Source organism: Diachasma alloeum, unplaced genomic scaffold, assembly GCF_001412515.2.
Source record: "Diachasma alloeum isolate Michigan unplaced genomic scaffold, Dall2.0 Dall_scaffold_00179, whole genome shotgun sequence".
Taxonomy (NCBI): Eukaryota; Metazoa; Arthropoda; class Insecta; order Hymenoptera; family Braconidae; genus Diachasma; species Diachasma alloeum.
Window position 1 is genome coordinate 3,243,269 of NW_021680345.1, and position 22,270 is coordinate 3,265,538.

The 22,270-nt window shown below is 36.2% G+C and overlaps 1 protein-coding gene across 1 annotated transcript; it reads right to left on the bottom strand.

Moving 5' to 3' along the window:
• Positions 1-2,030: 2,030 nt before the first annotated feature.
• Positions 2,031-5,744, bottom strand: LOC107043385. Its single transcript, XM_015264885.1, is given in 6 exon segments — positions 2,031-2,601; positions 2,694-2,852; positions 2,937-3,093; positions 4,149-4,419; positions 4,488-4,665; positions 5,625-5,744. Coding segments are annotated over 6 exon segments (1,041 nt in total). The 3' UTR covers positions 2,031-2,445.
• Between the last annotated feature and the right edge of the window lie 16,526 nt (positions 5,745-22,270).

The window sequence follows — 22,270 nt, forward strand, 5'->3', positions numbered from 1 at the left end:
AAAAAATTCCCGCATAATGGTTTTCTCAAAGGTACATGCTGACCGATTATGTCGTCGTGTGTGGGCTCTTATGGTCGTCCTTCCCCCCCTCCCACCCCCTTCTCGGTCCTGTGCTGCATGTAAGGGGTATAACATTGACTTTCTCATGGTATATTGTTCAACGATGTTGACTAGGGACGTTATAAGCTAGCCACTACCTGCAAGTTGGCTCCCGGGCGCTCCTTAACGATTCCACGACAGAAAACAAAACGAGAGAAAACGATAAGGAAAGAAGAAACATCATTGTGGGTGTGGAGTTGAGTAAAAGAAGTTATGGAGGTTTGTGGTGAGCCTCGCAGAAAAAATGACTGGAAAGCTCGAGTAAACGGAGAGAAATTTTTTAGAAAAATTCTGGTGCTAGCACGGAAAAAGCGGCGCAAAGTGACGGCCAGGAAAAAAATCCAGTGCTGACACTGGAAATTTTATTGGGGAAAACGTGAATTTTTCCCTGTATTTCTGTTAAAATTTCACAGAAATCCCCAGGAATTTTACTAGAAATTCCGAGAAATTTTACGTTAACGGCACAAGAATTTTTCACAGCCGATGGATTCTGATTTTTTCGAATACTCGTATTAGAATTTTTCTGAAAAATTTCTCTCCATGTAGTCTTGGCGCAAAATTCTGCCGTAGGTTTTGATAGAACACTTTGATAGAACACTAGATACACTTTGATAGAACGGTAGGATAATTTTTATCAAAAATTTCTCTCTGTGCACCGTTAAAAAATTTTGTCTGGAATTTGCGGAACACTTTTCGCAAATTTTTATCGAATTTAATTACCACTGAAATTTAAAGGAATTTTGTCATTGAAAATTCAGAATTTCGCGGAAAATTCAAAGACAACTGTGAATTTCAGTTCCATTTTTCCCGGAAAATGAATAAAAAATCAGGAAATTCGGGTAAATATATTCTTGAATTTTCAGAAGAGTGACAGTGTGTGATTTCGAGGGAAAAAAATCTTGAAATTTCCTCTTTTTCAGAAAATTCAATGTAATTTGGCACTAAATATTGACACTAGATTGGAAATTCAAATAAATTAAGAAATTCTCAAATAAATTAAGAAATCTGAAGTTTCATAAATTTTTCCCCCAAATCACTTTCAGTATTACTGTTCTGAACATTAATAATCATCTGTCCATGAAATTTTATTTTTTTTCCTAACAGTATGTGTGGAAAAAATTTTGAAGAATTTTTCCCGAAATCCCAGCCAAAAATTTTTAGCACTGGAAATTGTGGAATTCCTACTTCGTATTACTCAAAAACGCGGAAATCTGTTGAAATTCGAAATTCATGTTACTTTCAGTAAAATTCGAAATTCAATCATTTTTCCCCCTAAATCAAATCCAATGCGACTTTCCCAAAAAATACTACTGAACTATCGCTGAAATCCCATTTTTTCCGACATATAAAAAATGATATTCAGGTTGCGAAAAATATTCCCAATTCTAAAATTGGGAATATCCCCCCCTCCCGTGCAGCAGCAATTTGCAAAAACATTTGTCCACATGATGCATTATCCCCTCGACATTCTCCAACAGTCACAGCAAAACTAAATTTCCATTACATCAGAATAGTGAGAAATAAATCGATGTAACAATACCTCCCTGGCATATGATGAATGTTACGGTTTTCTCATAGTTTTTTCTCCTCAAGCAGTAAAAATGTCCTTATGCAACGAGCCATCGATAAAGTACCCCACGAACAATGTGTGACTGTCGAAAAAATCTCCAGACTTCTAATATTACTTGGATATCCTTTGAGGGACATTGTTTATATTCGAAGATTAATGTGACTGGGGGTAGATGAAAGACAGTCTAAACGAGCATTACTCTGTATCAAAAGGAATGGAGAGTCACTCTGTCGTAATGTGACTGCAGACGTAGTGGCCCAACGTTGCTTACAAATGTTAGAAACAATGATTCAGTGTTGAAATATCTAGTAATTTCTTTTAATACTTTGTTTCAATGAAGTTAACAGCGCTTCAAGAAATGTTAACAATGTCATCCGAAAATGAATTACATTCCTCAATATATTTTTATTTAATTTAGTAATAAAGGCATTAATTTCCCGTCAGAATCGATTCAATTTTTACTTACAATTCACCATTTAACTAATTTGCGGATTAGCATAAAGGATGTCATAAGGAATTATGTAATTATCACGAGGCTAGAATATTCTGTGTTATACTTTCATGTGCACTAGAAAAATATCAAAGAATACTTTCCCAGGGGTATCGAACCCTATTTTTCATCGCGATGTGTGGAAAGTGGGATTTTTGCCAAATTTTACTTTACGCTCAAGGGAAAACAATTGGTCAGTGACATACCTAGTAATTTTGTACCATAGCTCGTTTCAATGATGTGTATAGTGCTTCAAGAGCTCTTAACAATGTCATCCGAATGAGGATCAACTAAATTTTCCGTCGCAATTGGCCATTTTCCTAATTTTTGAATTCGCATAAAGGATTTCGTAAAGAATTATGTAATTATCACGAAGCTGGACCATTCTGTGCCACAAGTTCATGTGCGTTACCTCGTCATTAATTCCGGAACCATCAGTTACCTTGGAAGATCAAGAATCATCATTAACCATTGACCCCCCCGAGCAAAAGACTCGAATACAAAGAAGATGAAAAAAATGATAATATCCATTACTTTGTCGGCATCACGAACACGATTGACCTGGAGGTACTTGAGGTGGAAGAAGAGTTCATAAGCCCAACAGTCAATGGTCTCCGTGTTCCTAGTTGCGTTGGTTAGCTCAACAGACGACTGACACGTACTGGTAGCCAGTGCTTGCAGCCAGCGTTTCAACTGAAATCCGTGAAAATCATTAATCCTCGTGATTTACGGATATTCAATTTTCGATACAAAGAGAGGAGGATGGAGGGCCATTACTATTGTGGTGTCGGATATTAGCTGGACAGCTGCTGGCCTCATGACACTTATGAAGCTCCCGACTGTCGTATTGTCTTCTTTGAAGGATGTTACGCAAGCTGACAGCGAGGTGCCCCAATCTGCGCACGGACCACACTGGGCGTTCTTCAGTTCTCGTCTTTTTCAGGGGAATCAAAAGGCGAAGTCAAGGGTACAGTGATTACTTTCACTAGTTGAGGCAGTTCTTTATCACGCCAAAAATAGCGAAAAAAATACAAAAAAATATGGATTGCGTACGCGGAGAGAAATGTTCAGTAAAATTACGGAACTCACAGTTCGCTCACCGATTACGGAATCGACTCAGAAAATTTAAGTGATGGTATCGCAATTTTCACAGGAGATTCAGATAAAAATTACGGAACGCTCCGGAAAAATTCCGTGACAGTTCCGTAAAATTTCCTAATTACGGAAAAGATACGTAATTTTTATTGAATATTTCTCGCCGTGTACACGGAGCAAAAACTTCAGGAAAAGTTACGTGACAAACCGTAAAAATGAGGCAAAATGCTCTTTCGTAAATTTTTACGTAAAAACGCGGGAAAAATCCGGAGCAGAAATAAATTTGTTCTCTTGAGTTCTGGAAATTTTATGGATCGAATGAAATTTTTACGTGCTAAAAGGCTATTTTTACGTGTTGAAAGGTAGTTTTTAGCCTCGGCAGGCGCAAAACGCGCATTAAAAAAATTTCTAGAAATTTCTATCCTGTTTAATTTCCACTGAAATTTCGGGGAATATTGACATTGACAAATATTGACATTGAAAAATCAATAAAACACTTGATTTTTCAATTAAATTATTCCGTGAAAATTCACAAAAATCAGGGAAAAATTGAAAATTCATGTCATTCTGCTTCTGAATATTCACGTTGCATTGAAAATTCAATCAAGTTGTGAAATCTCCATCTCACTCACACTGAAGTGGTAAAAGGAGATAAGTCAATTTTGGCTATTGACCAGTTTTCAATCAATATCTCGGAATCTAAGAGAGATAGCGAAATTTTCGTAATCACATTTATTGTAGCTCTCAATCGGCTCCACAAAAAAGGTTATAACAAAAATTTCGCTATCTCCCTTAAATTCCGAGATATTGATTGAAAACTGGTCAATAGTAAAAATTGACTTATCTCCTTTTACCACTTCGCTACTGATTTCATCAATATAACCAACAACTAACTTTTGAAAGAGCATAGAAACAATCCTCTCCACAAAATACAACGACGGAGCTATCACCATATTTTTGGTGCACGTTGCCAGTTTACTAGCGACGTAAACCAGAATTTGTCCAAGTGCTCCAGGCCGACGACGAGTTACGATACCCCGGGGCCGATGGATTTTGTAACACCGGCGTTTGCAGATGCCATGTCGATTCCTCCCTCGCTCGTACGTTGACAGGGTGCAGTAGCTCGCCAGAGACGTCAAGTCATACCCCGATTGCCCAATTTTTGCTTCATGAAAAATGCATCTGTCATTACCTAACAGTTCATTGCCCCATCATGAATGCAAGAGAGATTACCATCGTAATCCGGAGCTGACGTGACATCATATTCTCCGATGGTAGACGATATCGATCTGGATCCCGGGTGCCTGTTGATCGTCTCCGTGTCGACACTTCCGGCCTTGGGTGCATAGATCTCAATTATACCGTTGAGATCACTGACTTTGCTCGGGAAGCCCTCCAAACACTTCAGTGCCTGTAAAATCAATGCTCGAAAATATCGAGTGCCGCAGGGGTAAAACAATTGATACTAAAATGTAATGACAAGGAGATTCTGAGGAACTTATGGTTCTAGAAGGCATTGCAGTGAGGATATGAGACCGCATTATTAAAAAAACAGAAATTTCATGGATCGTTGACTATACGGAGAGCAATTCTTTAGAAAAATTCGAGTGTGGATACTGAAAAAAACTACAACCGTCTGTGAAAAATTCTAGTGTTGTTAAGTAAAATTTCTAGGGCTTTGTGGTCAAATTTCTGGGGTTTCAGTGGAAAATTCATTTAAGTACGAGAAAAATTGACATGCTACTCAGTAAAATCTCCAGAGCCAGCACTGGAATTTTTTCCTAGGCGTCACTTTGCGCCGTTTTTCCCGTGCTAGCACTCGAATTTTTCTAGAGAATTTCTCTCCGTGTAGGGGAGCTAGTGCATATACCGCCCACCTAAGGGAAATGAGTCGTTTTTTCCAACCCCGCTCTCTACAAGGAGTCATAAACGGTTAGAATGGATTCTTCGAGGTGTTTACTCGAAGATGTGAAGAGGACAGATTTTTTATTAACATTAAACATATTTAAAATTATGAAAATTATGAAAATCATTAAAATTAGTTTTTATTCCTTCGATTAAAATTCCACTTCACTTCAATAAAATTTCCGGATTAAAAATAGAATTTTATTCCTTAAAAATTCCCGAAATAAACAACCGGTCACACGATTACGTAGGTTGTCACATAATGCCCCCTGAATTTTTCTGTCCGATCGTAATGCCGAGAAGAATGTTCCCGATGTCATTGAGACTGACGTAAATATCAGAATGCATCGAGATCATGACTAGCCTCATTGCAAGATGGATGGGAAAGTTGGTGTGAATTAACAGTGAAATCACTCTCATGACGCGGATCTGTCGCTCAACTAAATAAATTCCATAACCCATTACCTCTTTCTGCAGGCGTTCCAGGCAGGACGGCACGAGTTCCTGATCCTTGGTTATGTCTGATATTTCTTGCATTTTTAAATGGGCCTCAGTAGACTATCCCACGTGAATTTCGATACTCATTCATATTGAATAATCCCGGAATATTACGATCCTGGGATCGTATTTGTACGACTCTAGGTTTTTGAAATGTCAAACAAATGATCAGCTCAATGAAGTTTGCGCATTCATGGAGATTAATATTCGAAGGGAACAACTTGTCTTCATTATTAGTGGCGCCTTGTTCGGTGGTTTAGGATGCACAAGGATTTTGAGCACTTATTTGTAGATTATAGTGAAACATCAGTGATTTTATTATTTAAAATTCGATTATTTTATTATTTATAATTTTATTTGTTAAAACTGTGAATTTTATTATTTATAATTAAATATACAACATATAAAATAATTGAAAGAATGAAATATGTAAAAGACAGTGCACCACACGAAGAGAAATTCATTATAAAAATTCTAGTGCTGTTTTGGTACCATTTCTAGGGACTTCTGACCAAATTTCCGGAGATTTCTGTGAAAATTTCGTATAAAAACGAAAAAAATTCACATGCTACTAAATAAAATTTGCCGTGCCGGCAGCGGAATTTTTTCCTGACCGTTAATTTTCCCATGCTAGTAGTTGAATTTTTAAAGAGAATTTCTCTCCGTGCTGACAAACGCTGAAGTAGAGGAGTAATATACTCCAGAACAATATATTTGCAATACAAAAAAAATTATTCATTATTGATAATTCCCTGTATGAATTCTAAATTTGATGAACGTGAGAAATTAATCCATCCAATTCATAGTTTGGCTATATTTGGCTCCACTTTCATGCACCCTGACGATAATTCTCATAATGGGGATTGAATTTTAATTTTTTTTCGGATTTTTCAAAATTTTTACAGATTCTAATCCTCTCCTCTATGTTATAATGGCCCTTGTAAATTAATTATTATCAATGATACCAGACTGTCGATCGAGCACAAACTTAACCAGAATGTTTCTATTCATATTAACTTCCGTTTAGAATTTATTTCGGATTTTAATTCCGAAAATTTGAACAGTATTTAGACTACTTTAATGACCACTCAGATCCTCATTTTTCCATCTTCAGGTGGATACAGAGACTCGTCGAATCAGTGGCATGCCCCCAACATAACCAGTGCCAAAGGTAAAAGATGTTAAAGGAATATCGACCCCAACTAACCTACGATCTCAGTTGATAGTTAATCGCACACGGCGGATTTTATACCGCGTGTCTATAAGCCCTCCTTTACCCCCTCGTCCAAATCCCCGTTGCCTCCTAGAGCTCCCTCACACGTAAAAATACAAAGTCTATCGTGCGAACCAACGGTAGTCACGACTCTGATTACCGAAGAGGGGGGCTGGGCTTGTAGAAAATAGTTGGGTGAGAAGGAGACAGTTAGAGGAAGGTGAACCCTCCTAGGTAATTGGAGAATTTTTCGACAATTTTTGGGTCAAAAGTGATTTATTCGAGTAACAGTGATTTTTTTTTCTTTGTTTAAAATTGAATTATTTTTATGAAGAGTAGTTTTAGAGGAAAAATGTCAAGAGATAGCTTTTGCAAATTCATTCGGGGATATTGCATTGATCATTCGTATTGGTAGATAATAAGAATGAACATTGGAGAATCTTTCAATTACATTATATTAATCCGATAAAATTTTTCATCGCCGATTTTTATTCTTTGCTCTTTTTTTAATGTTTTCTATCAAAATGTGAGGGTAGAAATTGAATTGGTGCGTATTCTCTCATTATTTGAAGAAGATATCAATTTTAAAACTTTCCGGAGACATTGAAAAATCGAAATTTTAATTTTCTTACTGATCATCTCTCTCTGCATTTTTCTCATTTCCTCTAAATGAAATCAATGATCTGATGAATGATCTGATTTCATTGAGATTAATTATTATATTATACTGATATTATTCAACATAAATATCTCTTCATTTGAAAATGAGAAAAACTGTTCCCACAATTTGTATACTATAATGGCAATAGAATCCAATAAATTTAACTTACGGAGCGCCCGTTCGCTGGTATATTTTAATCCCCTATTTTAATTTTATGCAAATTCATTCATCCGAGTAACAAGTAATGTTTTCGACTCGTTTAATGGTAAATTGTCTGGATAATGAGTGATTTTAGGGGAAAATGATCAAAAATTTTTATTGAAAATTCATTCAGATCAGGGATGGCCATCAATCTTGTGATTCCTCAATATTAAAAAAATTTCCGACTTACATTGATCAAGGCTTAAATATACTAATCGAAATTAAAAAATACTAAAATAATTGATAATCTAAATTTTCCATTGATGGTGAATCAAATATTCAATAATATGGATCTGTAAATGCTCTATCAAGTCAATAATGCTAAATTTCCTATAAGGGATTTCCGATCATCGAAATAATCGTCAATCTTCCTAACTAAATTACTGATTAATAAATAAGCCGGAATTGGAATATTTAAATTGACGATTACTTTAATAATTAAAATTGAAGAGTGATATTAACTAATTGACTACTTAATAATTTAACGGTAATGATAATTGATAGATATGGCTATCCCCGATTCAGCTACGAAATTATCTTTTGATATTTTTGTCCAAAATCGTTAGATTCTGAGGTGAATGGGATTAATTGTTATGATATTTTCCAGTTTGAACCACTTCTCATTAACAATTACTATTAATAAATACCGATACTAGAGAATTTTCAAACAAATTTTTGGACGAAGTCACTTATTCAGGAAAAAAGTGATTTTTCTTATCTCGATTAGTATTAAATTATCTCGATAATGAAGGCTTCCAGGGAGCAGTGTAAAAAAAAATATTGTAAATTCATTCTACTACGAAAATAGTATATTTCAGTACATGTGGGGCAATATCGTCTTCAACGTGTGTGGGGTTTACAGCATGAGCCGAAGGCGAGTGATATAACCACACACGTTTAGGACGAAATTTCCCAACAAGTACTGAACAAAATTTTATGTCGCGAAGCCTGAAACCGGGTGAATTAGACACGAGACGCGAAGCGTCGAGTGTGTAATCCTGCCGGTTTCAGGCATGAGTGGCATAAATATCTTTTCATGTTTCTATCCAAAATCATTGGATTCTGCGATAAATTGGATCAATTGTCAAAATGTTTCTCGTTCTATGAAAATTCTCGTTAATAATTCCCACCGACAACTAACAAAAACGAATCTGCTCTTCATTTTACATAATATAAGGCGGGAAAATACTCCGATGAGTGGGCATTATCCTTCAGTAACAATAATCGTTGTCGCGAGCATCGACCCAAGACGTTAAATTTTATGTAACGAGTCAGTCTCGTCAATGTAGAAAGGAAAATGGATTTTTTACCTCCGTATAATCATCGCACTGCACACACACTGTTACATCGAGATATCTCGTGCGATGTGGAGCAAAGAGTGTACACTAGAATTGATAGTGGGTGTGTACATAATCTTGTTGGAGGAAAAGATAGAAGAGTGAAAAGAGCTCTCATGCCCAGGGAACAATGTGACATTATGGTAAACGGCTGGACGTGCCATTGTCGTGGAGAACGCGTGTCACGGCGTAACGGCTGATCGTGAGCAACTCCGGGGAGTACCACTAAACTCTAACGACAAACCGAAGCTGGAGAAAATTTTGCTGGTATAAGTCCTCAGGCTTATGTATGCGAAATAAAAAATTAATGGGAGAATTTGCCAGTCGGAGGTTTTTTTTTGTTGAATATCACGCGCACACATGTATGCACTGAGAAAAAAAGTAGCTCTGCCGAAAAACTATGTTCCACGGGAGAATACTTGATGGAGTGGAACAGATTTACATGAGGGAAATTAACCAATTTGATAGAAGAAAATTTAATATCTTTCACAAGAATTAAATTTTCTGAAAATTCAAGAATACATCGCCGTTTTATAGTCACAGGGGCGTAAGTAGTGTGTACAATGGTAGTTGTTAGACCTCTTTAGCTCTACGACGTTACTTACCTGAATTTTCCAGACATTTATTAAATTATGAACCTGAAATTTACGGTTTCCCCTGATTTTTCCATAAAGTTTTCCATTTTTAGTGACGAAATTCCTCGAAATTTCAGTGAAAATATAATGTGATAGAAATTTCCACCAGTCTACACTGAGAGCAAAACAAACACGTTGTCAAACAAGTCTTGCTTGGACCAACAAAATCGCTAGTTGAAAATTGCCAAAAAAGAATTTGTTTGGTTCGAACTTGAAACTCTCAAATAAGAATAATTGTTCTGCTTTCGACAGCAACGAAATATTTGGCTCAAGAGGCGGATAATTCACACCAGACGGTGCCTTTTCAGGACGAAACTATCTCATATAGAGGAACATTTATCAACAAATAATTTATCCCTAAGTTACAAGATTGCTATCATATCATTATTATTGTTTCATTTAAGGGTTCGTTTCTTGTCTGTGATTATTAGATAGCTGAAACGAAAAACTATTCCCCCTTGTTTCGCATAAAACAAAGATTGTTCGGGAGTAAAATACGTATGGGAGTATCGAATAACGAAGGAGTAGTGCTAGAAATGACATTTCTTAGGTGCACAGAGAATGCAATTTTTTTTAACTACTAAATCGGTTTTTGCGACAAAAATTTTTCATTCCGGCGCACTCTCTGCATGTTTGACACAAAAAAATTCTTGTTTGATAATTTTTAAAAAAATATTTTCTTGGCACAAGTAGGACTTGTTTGATAATTTTATCGTTTTTCTCTCAGTGTACACTGGGAAAAAAAATTTCTTTTGCCAAGGAATCATTTTCTTGGGAGAAGGAATTATTTTTTAGGAGCTTATTTCCCTAAGCCAGTCATTGCCACGTGATCCATGTCCATCTCCAAATATTACAATTATGTTGAATAATGAGATGATTATGCTACATATATCTTGAATGAACACGCTTCATTATTTTTCAATTTTTTCAAATTCGAGGTTTTCTAACGTATAATAATTTGAAATAATTTTCAAGGTTAATAATTGTCAATGGAGTTCATTCAAGGTCATATGTAATATAATCATTCCATAATTGAACATAATTGTAATATTTAGAGATGGACTTGGACTCCTTGATAATGATTGGCCTGGAGAAATACGCTCCGCAAAAAATAAATTCTTCTCCCAAGAAAATGATTCCTTGGCAAAAGTAATTTTTTTTCTCAGTGTACAGCATTGTTCTGCCATTCAGAAGAGAAAGATATCATAGGAATAGTAGATGAATGATCGAATTGCAAACTGGCCGCTGACCGCAGTCGCGTGTCTTCATCATAGATTCCAATGACCGAAGTAGTGGGGAATATCGGAGTGACATGTAACTACTTACAAGTGACTATCCCGCTAAAACCGGGGGAGCTTATTTTTCACGTCTTTGAAGAAGCTTACGCAACGCAAATGCGGGGCCTCAGTGCAGGCCGAGTTTTAGAAGCGGGGCGGGTTTTAGCCGGCTCTCGTGTCATTGTGCAATTCGTTGTCACGATCTCTCGCTCGGGTGGAGCGACCCCCTTTTAGATTCTTCGTCCTGATCTATCGATTCATCGTAAGGAAACTTATCTCTTTTGCTCTTTGTCTCTGATATCGTTTCGCCAGATCGTTCTCGCACGATGAGAATTACTCTACAGTCGGAAAAATTGGATTCAACTCGTTAACGTCACTCATTCTCACCAGCTGAACGGTTGGTGCAAGAGGGTGGGGCAAATGGACTTCAATAGATTTGAAGATTTTAATAGTCTCATTTTTGCATCGTGGAATCGATCTCGGGGAAGGTTTTGCGTGTGGATGAATTTATTGCGAATTTGAGAGAAATATTTCTGAGGTTAAACAGTTCTTGTTCATCAATTATTTTATTATTTATGAACAAAGGCACTTATTTTGAACGTTGGCAACTTTTCAATTTGTTGGTGAATAATTTTTTTTTGCGCGAAATCGATTTCTGATGTTGTTCTGAACGTGAACTAATTTGTTGTAATTTTGAGAGAATTATTCTAGCGTAGAACATTGGTTCTGTATAAATTAGTTATTAAAAAAACGCAAAACGGTGGAAAAATCTCATAAATTTTCGTTCAAGATTATATGAGAATGAAGAAAGAAATCCAGATTTTGAAGTCGAAATAATTGAAAATGGAATCATTGTAAAAATATTGGGTCATCTAGGGTTAAATGAAGCTCCAATGGGAGCAGTGATGCTTCAGTACAAATTTCGAACAACATCTTAACGAAGAAAAAGGCCCACAGGAGTTGAATGTGACTTTTAAAAAACGGCTGAAATATTCGATACACTTGGCAATTTTTATTAAATTATAATGCTTCTGAAATTGAAAAAAGTTCGAAATTGCATGAGATTATTCCAATTATTCCATGAAAATTAATAGAAATTTAAAAAAATGGGTAAATGTATCCTGAAGATCTAATCAAAGAAAAATAATTTCATTACATTCTAGTTCCGCTGAAATTAAAAAAAAATCTAAATTTTATGGAAAAATCAACGGAAACTGTAAATATCAGTTCAATTATGCGATAAAAATCAACCGAAAACAAAATCTTTCATATAAATATATTTACGAACTTCCAATTAATTGAAAAATTTTGAAATTTTATAATTTTTTCCCCCTATAAATCAAATTAAACATCCCTATCCTGAAAATTACTAGATAAGTTTCAATGAAATTCAAAGTTTTTTCTACCAATATCCCTGAAGAAAGAAACAACGTCGAAATGCCTGTACATCCTCCAGATCTAATCACAGAAAAAGTAAAAATATTCAAATTTTCACACTTCCTCATTGCGAATAGATAGAGCGCAAGTGTCATCAACCGAAGGAGTCAAGTACCGTTAAAACCTGGAGCTTGACGTGTGCGCGAGGGATCGAAAGAACGTGTTCTGTGGTCAGCCACAGGCCTCTTAACGATGAAGATATCCCTGCGTATGCATGCCCTTGGTATAGAGTGTCTCGCCATCAAAAGAACCATAATAAACACGTCTGTAACAACTCCAGATTATTAGCGCAAAAATCCCGGTAACGATTTCCACGAAATAAAAAAAATAACCACCGGTAATTCTCACATCTCCAGTTTTAACAATTAAGGGAAAGCCGTTAAACCAGAATTCAGGGGAATAAAAAAAACTCGTCTTCATTAATTCAGCCTGACCTCTCATTATTCACCAAAGTTCTCGGTGATAATAGCCAATGACGCCACCGTAAGGTTTGCATTCCTATTACGGGTAGTACCGGTGAGACGCAATCGTGAAGTAATAATCTACAGCTACCGCGCAACTGCTTTCACCGTTGATTTCACAAAGACACACGTGTATGGACAATAAACATGCATGTGAATATCAAACGCTTGTGTCGCAGACCAGACGAGTCCAGACTTTCCTGGAGAGTCAAGATTTCACTCCAGATTTTCCTTGAGGGCCATGATTTCAGAACCTCCGCCCCCCCCTGCCCCTGCCCTTAATCTGATGGCGTAATGTGTGAACGCCCTCACGGGTTCTTAATCTAAAAATCCAATGGTACTTGATTCAACACTGTCAGAATTTTTTTGAAATTTCATGGCAAATGAAGTAGTAATTCTCATGGAAATGAAATTGAATCCGATTTAGGGGAAATTGGTTATCAAATTTCAAGTTCGCCTTCGGCTCGTGGTATAAACCTCCCACGAGCCAAAAAACTCTATTCCGCACTCGTAACGAAATATGCTATTTCGTCATTGAAAATTCAAAATTTCATGGAACGATCAGGGAAAAATGTAAATTTCAGGAGAAATATTCTATGAAAATCGATGGACATCAGGAAAATGCAGGTAAATTCTTCGTGCATTCTGAACAACAAGTTTTCAACTAATCATGGGCGTAATTTAGCATTGAATATTCAAGTGAGTTGAGAAATTCTCGTCATCTTGCTGTTCTCTTCAAACAATTCCAGGTTGAATGTTTCAAGTGCTTTAACTATAAATGTCAAGTGAAATTTCCCCCGAATGTATCTTTTATATCATAAATTTCATTTACATTTCGAGTATTTTTCTCCGAGAGCAACAGCCATGTACATGAAAAAGAAATCTCAACCCGGAAAAAACACATCTTGCCGCTTCCCTTGTATTTACACATCAACTTCTCGGGATCAACTGGCTGACCTCGAAAATTTATTCGCACGGTATTTTTTACCCGCCTCCTGTACAAACTTTATAAAAAATTCCGCACGCGCACCACACGACACAGCATAGTTGTGCCATAAAGAATAAAGGAGGAAGAAAATGGTCTTGGGCTTTTATCCCAGTTGGGTGTCTCTAGTTTGTGTTACATGTAACAAGGATGTGCACATAAAAATACCTCAAATGGTCCAGTGGCTCTCACCAATACCACTCAGTTGTAAATTTCAAACTTTCACTGTAGCATTTGTAAACAGGAGAACTGGAGCATACTCATCATAAACCCTTAATTTCGTAACGTCAAAACACTTTCATTCGAGGTTCTGTGTAAATAAGTGTGCGTTATTTTCTTGTACTTTTTGAAAGTCATGTATTTTATGAAAAGAAAAATTGTTGACTGAGCACCGTTGTACAATATCCTGTACTTAAATGTTACTGGATAAAAACCGTGGCTATTCGCAGATGGCAACACCAATTTTCCCTCAATAATCCTCAAGCCCTTCTCACGAATATTTTCTAAAAAATATTGAATGCACGGAGAGAAATATTCTATAAAAATTACGTATCTTTTCCGTAATTCCGGAGCGAAATGTGGTTGTAGAAAATTTTACGGAACTGTCACGGAATTTTTCCAGAGCGTTCTGTAAATTTTAACTGAATCTCCTGTGGAAAAATTACGATACCGTCACTTTTCTGAGTCGATTCCGTAATCGGTGAGCGAGCTGCACTGAGAAAAAAATCGACATAATATCACAAAAATCATTTCTTGAGCGAAAAGCATCGCATACATATTTGATCAATTTATGGTAGGTTTCAGACAAGAAATTGGTGCTCTTCGGGCTGAGGAGGAAGTTACTGAATGAAAAGGTGATGGTTTTTTTTCGAAATGAGATAATATTCCTTAAAAGACAAGAACAGTTTAACAGAAGGAAAAGAAGATATTGCTTCACCGAAATCTGACATTGTCTGACACATTATCCGGAAATTTCTATCCCCAGAAATTTATCCTCGAGAGATGAGATATTTAGCGCAAGAAATTAGTTCTGTGATATTATGACGATATTTCTCTCAGTGTTGAACCTAAATGTATGTACATACGTAGTAATACAAACAATTTGTAAATAACCCACTGTAAGTCAACACGTAAATAAAAAAAAATCATTCATCACCACTTTCAGATACCAAAGGATAGCATCCGTGATAGAATTCACAATAACAGTGGATATCCAACATCGAGGGAAAGCCAATTCCTGTTATTAAATCCTGGCTTCACCGTTCGTAAACGTTTTTGATAATTATTCTTCACTCTAACGTAAAAAGATTATTCCTGCCATGAAAAATTAACTGACACTTGATAGCAGTTGCGTGAATAACACGTGCATGTTAATCAACGTCGAAAGTTCATCAAGTGTCGAATTAATTGAACCTAAAAATCCGGAAAACACTCGAACATTCCGCGTTGAGTAAGAATAATTATTCAAGTGTATTACACATCGTAATACGCAGATAATAGACTCCGGTAATACCACGTTCTCCCTCGTATAATATTGATATTACGTATATGCACAATTACAGATGATATTTAATTCGATCACCCAGCCAACTCACTCGTGCACGAATAGCCGAGGGAGAGAGGGAGGAAAGCCCAATGAAAAGTATGCGAAAGTGAAACGTGGGAATAAACTTTCTAATGCATCATTAATTGTTCTTTATGCATCAAATGGCATATTTTAAATATACAATCTTTGACGGATCCTTTCAGTTTACTGAAATATTTTTATTGGAGTTATTAAAAGCATATTATCAATTCCGCAATCTTTAATTATCGAATTTTTTTATTAGATCGAGGGGGAGAAAATTGAAAATCATTCACACGTAATCAGCAGTTTACAAACTGCATTCTACAAGATATTAGTTTCTACAAGAATTCCGCAGGAGTCAATAATGAAAATTTTTTAAACTTCAGGAAGAGAACATTCTGAACACAGATGAGGCATTACGACTGTGGAGGAGAAAATCTATTGTTCTTGAATTTTAAGAATTTTAGTCTTTAAATAATTCGAAATTTGATATGTATTTCAACTTGATAAGAATAATTATTTATGGTACACTGTTAGAAAATTACTCTTGAAATTTCAAGTAAAAAATTTTGAACTTTTTAACAACGAATAATTTACATGGAATTTCCACTGATCTTGTTATTGATAAATCAGTCAGTGTGTCAGTGGGTTCTTGAATGTTCAATGAAATTTGATTTGTGAGGTTCGTACGACAATGAAAATTACTGAAAATCAGGCAACTGAAAATTCACTGAATTGTCACTGAAAATTCAATGACCATTCAAAATGAAAAACTTAATTTTATTGAATTTCCAAGATGAATCAAGAATTCCATGAGCAATTTAGTCTGAAATTGAATTCAAGTTCAGAATATTGAAAATTCAAATGCATCTGTTATTTAAATTTGAAAAAATTTCTAACAGTGTAGTTAGATACTCTTGACGGGGAACTTACATCAATTATTTTCAATTGTTTAAGCTCAAGTTTCGGTGTTAGATGACTAGTTTTTTATTTATAAACATCCGAAATAGTACGTTTGAAGTAATAATTGAATGGTTCGAGTCAACCTAACCCAATCTGCTCGTGCGCAGTCGTCTTTTCCTTCAAAAAAGACGTGGTTAAGAATATCTCATTTTTCACTGCACACAATGAAGAAAAAATTCAGTTGCAATTTCCAACGATTTTTTCCTCCACGCATGAGTAATCCCTCCCCATTGCCTTCGGAGCATAATTCAAATGAAATAAAATCTATTCGACGACAATGCATCTCTTTCTTTTTCAATCGCCGTATACGGAAAAAAACGAACATTTGTGAGGGACAAAATACGTATGACAGTATAGAATAACGAATAGGAAGTGCTAGAAACGAGATTTCACGTTCACACAAAAAATTACATTCATTTGAAACAACTGAACTCATTTCCACCCCAAAATTTCTCATCTCAATACACTTTTTCAATTTTCAGCACGAGATTGTTCATTCTTCGTAATTTCCACGTTGGTATTTTCTTCCTTCAAAAAAAACTTGACTAAGAACATGTTTTCTTCTCAGTGCCCACAATTAAGAAAAAAATCAGTTGCAATTTCCATCGATTTTCCCCTCCGCGCATGAGTAATCCCTCCCCGTCGCCTTCGAGCCCAATTCGAATGAAATAAAATCCATTTTACCACAATGCATCTGTTTCGTTTTCAATCGCAGCATAAGGGAATAGGTCTCACCTCAACAATTCTTACTCGTTGCATTCTCTCACAGGGCAATGTACGCGGGGCGCAGGTTCGATGCGCCTCATCTCCTCTTTCTCTATCTTTTCTCTCCTTTTTTTCTATTTTTCCACTCTTCTCTCTCTCCCTCTAGCACAAAGTGAGATTTCATCTTGACTACACTTTCAAGTTTTCTCTTTCAAACCTCATACACACCTTTGGCCAGGTGTTAAGACCTTACGACGTTTGCTATCACCCTTTTGCTGAGAGTAGAGGGTACCAGAGTCAATGTATATAATTTGCCCGTTACGATGCGCATTCGCAATAATTCAATAAAGCACAGCCGCAAGTGTTACCGCAGGAAAATTACCGTCAGAGTTGTTTTTTGCGGGGGTGCAAGTGAATGGAGGGAAATAAGAGGGGGGGGGGCAAGGGGAGAATGAGAGAAAAGGAAAATGATGAGGGGGGATAGCCTCATGGGTGTGGTAACCCCGGGGTCAGGGTCGATTGGGACTTGGAGACGAAGGTAAGAAATGGACAGAAAAATTAGTGAAAAAATTATCGAAAAAATGAACGCCAGAGGAAATTGGTGGAGGATATTTATAACGTATATAATGCAATCGTAGTAGCATCTATTCGCCTTGGTTGTGTATAAAATCCTCCCCCCCCCCTCCTTCCCCAGCCCCCCATATATACCCAATAGGCGAATAACACGCGCGTTGGCGCACTTATACTCGTGTACATTTTATCTGTTCGCGGATCGACGTTCCGCTATGGTGAGCATCGAGGAGCATCCCAATGGTGGTTTTGCACTGGGCGAGAAACGCTGGTGCGCGTATATAACTGAGGAAGACGAGAGAGAAGAGGGTCGTTACTCGTTCAAGTTCAAGGACATAGTCAAGGACTTCAGGAAGACGAGAGTGGATGTGAAAAAAAATGATTTTGCTCTTTTTAATTGGGGTTTAGTGGCTTTTTTTATTGGAGGTATTTTTAGTCGGAGGGAGATGTGGAGACGGGAGCGGAAATTCTTTGGGTTGAGGATTTTTTTTCAATTCAGGACAGAAGGATTTTTGGTGCAGAGTGGTGATACGTTTGACTGAATTTCCCGGAAAAAAGACCTTGAATTTGATTTAAGGGAAAAGAATGAAAAATGGAATTTCGAGTCTTCTGGGAAAATTCAAGAAGTCCCATTTTTTCGGCGGCAGGAAGACGGGAATTTTATAGTTTACAGACGCTGATTGTCAGTGGGGATTTTCAAACGCAAATGAATATTCACTGGGAAATTCCCTTGAATTTTCAGGGAATCCTTTAAAATTCTTGGAATCCGGGAATTTTTTGATAATTTCCTGACGGATTTCCCTGATTTAAGGAAACATTTCTCGCACTCAGAGGAAAATATCAGAAAAACAATTCCTGAAACAAATCTGATTGGCAGAATTATATTTTTTTTCTCAGCGTGAATTTTCCTGACTTTCATTGATCTCCACAGAATAATTATCCAGAAATTTACAGTGCCCACGGATTTCTCCATGAAATTATCAATTTTCAATGACAAAATTCCTTTAAATTTATATTTATTTATATGTATCACAAAAGGTTAACACTGAAGATAATTTTCGTATTAGACAGAGAATTTTTATTTATTTCCTGCTGATTTTTTGAGATGTTTTCAACATTTTAATTTCCTCTTCAACCTCGGAAAATTTATTTTTCCATAAGACTGTGTTACTTTGCCACTTCTAAATTAACTATTATCAAGAATACTCGACTGCCAATTGAGAATTCCATTTAGAATTTACTTCAGATTTTCATCTTAAAAATCTATAAATAATACCTTCCTTGCCTTATATTTTCCAATATCTCTGAAAGTTTAGATATCATAATTATATAATTGATTATCCTCCCCAAACAACAAACATTCAGATATAATCTCAAAATATATGTTCAATATTGATCGCTTTCTAATATAATAAACCCAGCAAGTGTCCATAAATGCAAATCGTGAACGAATAAGACTATCGAATTAAAATTATGTAATAATAGTGCCATAATGCAATAATAATATTTCAAAAATGATTTTCAGCGGAAAGTGCAAAATTGATTTTTTATATTGATCACTGTTAAAAATTTTTGTCTGAAATTTCCGCTACACTTTTTAGAAATTTTTATCGAATTTAATTACCACTAAAATTTCAAGGAATTTCATCATTGAAAATTCAGAATTTCGCGGGAAAATCAAAGAGATCTGTAAATTGCAGTTCCGTTTTTCCCTGAAAGTGAATAGAAAACCAGAAAATTCCGGTAAATATATTTTTATAAATATATCTTGAAATTTCAGATTTCACTGAAAATTCAATGTAATTTGGCACTGAATATTCATATCAGATTGGAAATTCAGATAAATTAAGGAATTTTCACTTTATGCTGTTTAAAATTTTGGAATTTTACTGAATTTTCAGTGAAACCTGAAATTTCATGATTTTTTCCCCCAAACCGCATTGAGTGTCACTGTCCTGAAAATTACTAGTCAACTGTCTATGAAATTTCATTTTTTTCTAACAGTGATTCATGAAAAAACTTCGCAATCTCCAAAAATTGTAATTTTTCCATTTTTTATGAATGTTTCTCAAAAATCTGCTTTCTATTTTTTCTCAGATACTTAACATATATCAAGAAATAACAATCTCATCCCGAAATATTCGACAACCCACGGTGAAATGAGAGCTCTAATGTCTGACTATCAAAGGATTTCAAAGGATTTCAACGAAAAAAAAAAATGACCAAAGCACTTGGATATCCTCAATTCGAAGCAGAATGCTTTCTCTTGTTCCCGAAGTTGATGGGACTCCTGATTCTAGAATCACTTTTTATTTGTCGAGGAACACAAAAGAAATAAGTCGAACCCACTTTCAAGGCGCAAAATTTATTGAGAGATACTGACATAATTTTTCTACCTCGCCGAAGTAAAAGTGAGAGGAGTAAAATGAGGAATCCAAGGTCGACTGTTCTTTCGGCATTTCGATGATTTATTCTAACAAGTCAGACACTTGGAATCCTACGTAAAACACCCATTGTAATGCGCCTGGATTTTTAAACTGTGGAATTGCCTTGTATATAACACTGGTCCCGAGTGGTTGGGGATATGTGAGAGGAGTGGATGGAAAAAATAAAGTAGTTTTGAGAAGGCGAGAAAGTCGTAAATTCTGGGTAAGAGTAAAACGTATGAACGTCAGAATTGATCGAGTCCCTTATGTGAGGCGGCGAGCGGAATACAATTGTCTGGGGGATGATGTGTAGATGTGCTAGCCTCCGAGGGGTTATCTCGATGTTGCAACAATTCTAGTGTTGGTTCTACGCGAATGACTCTGTTCAAATCGAGAATAATTTATCGTCATTACACCGAAAAAAATAATACTGTTAGAAATATACTGTTAGAAATTTTTTGAAATTTCACGGAAGATATGATAATAAATCTAATGAGAGGGACATGGACTCAGATTTAGGGGAAAATGGCTACGAAATTTCAGGTTTTAAGTAGAATTCACGGGAATTTATGAGTTTTCAGTGGGAGTGAGATGGAAATTTCACACCTTGATTGAATCTTCAGTGGAAGATAAATATTCAGAAACAAAATTACATGAATTTTCCAATTTATCCCTGAATTTTCCTGATTTTTCTGAATTTTTACCAAATAATTGAACTGAAAATTCAATCGAAGTCAATTTCTGGACGGGGGTTAGTTTCTAGACGATTTCAACTTGCATTGAATATTCCATAAATAAACTGAAAATTGTACTGATTATTTCACCATTCAAAAATATTATTACTCATGTCTAATCATGTGATCAATTATTTTTTCTACTGATCGACATTTAATAAATGGAAAAAAATATGGCCCAGTCGTCCAGAAATTAGGGGTTTCGGCTGTCTTCAACTATTCCTTATTTTAATTATTCTTTGTTTTGTTGTTTTCAATTCAAATATTTTTTTTCTGCTAATTAAAACATTCTTGAAGGTATGGAAGCCATCATATCCCCATTTAGTTGATTCTTGTATTTTAGATCCTACCACGAAACTGGAATTTCCCTTAACCGTCCAGCAATTGGCCTGTTCACCCTAGTGGGAAGACGGAAAGTCTCCATCTTACTAAAATTTCCAATCAAAATATGACTCAGTACCAAATCACACTGAATTTTAAAATAATTAAAAATGCAAATACATTTACCTGAATTTTTCCAATTCGTATTAATTGTTGTGCATTCATTGAGCTAGAATTTCCAGCCTCCACGAATTTTTCCATGAGATTTCAACACAACTAAAATGGGATAAAAATTTCCATCAACAAATTCACCGCAAATAGCATCCAAAAATTATCAACAGTGATCTTTGAAATATTGAATCTCGTCTAAGCGATATATCTGCCCTCCACCTCTTTAAAGCCGTCGCCAATCCCCAATCCATTCATCTCCCTCATTATCTAAAGAGCACAGTAATTTCAAATTGAAATTCTCTTTCCTGCCTAGATAACCCCACCACCCCCTCCCGACAAAAAAAAATGCCGACTCCACAGGGCGTTCCTGAAGGCTGCCCCACCAACTTGAATAATTATCACCCACCGAGTGCCACACGTCCTAGTGATAAATAGTCATATCGTCTATATTCCACCATAACCGGGATAAGATCAACCGAAAGAGGAATTCAATGCTTCCACATGATGCCCAGAGGCACGTAACATCCCCGGTTCCCTGGGATTCCCAGTTTTTCCTCGCCGCCCAGTGCCAATGCTGAAGATTCACGATACACCACGTCCCATCCCCAACATTGTACATTGTACATGCACCAGTCGAGAAGAAGGATTATAACCGGCAGAAGGACGGATAAGACGTTGGGCTTCCTACTGCGATATAACTCTAATAATAGTGCCCCCACCCCATTCTCTATTTTATCCTCAACGTTGTATTCCCATCCTCTTGCTCCAGCATGAGGTACACTGGCCGCCAGTGTTGCCAGATAAAAACCGCCACTATCTCAGATGGCGACACTCATATTTCCGCAAAAATCGAGGAAACTCACTTTTCAGATCCGATCAATTAGCCCCTCATGTATAGATATTCCAAATTTTTATTTTTTTCCTTATTGAAGTAGTTTTGAAGAAAATT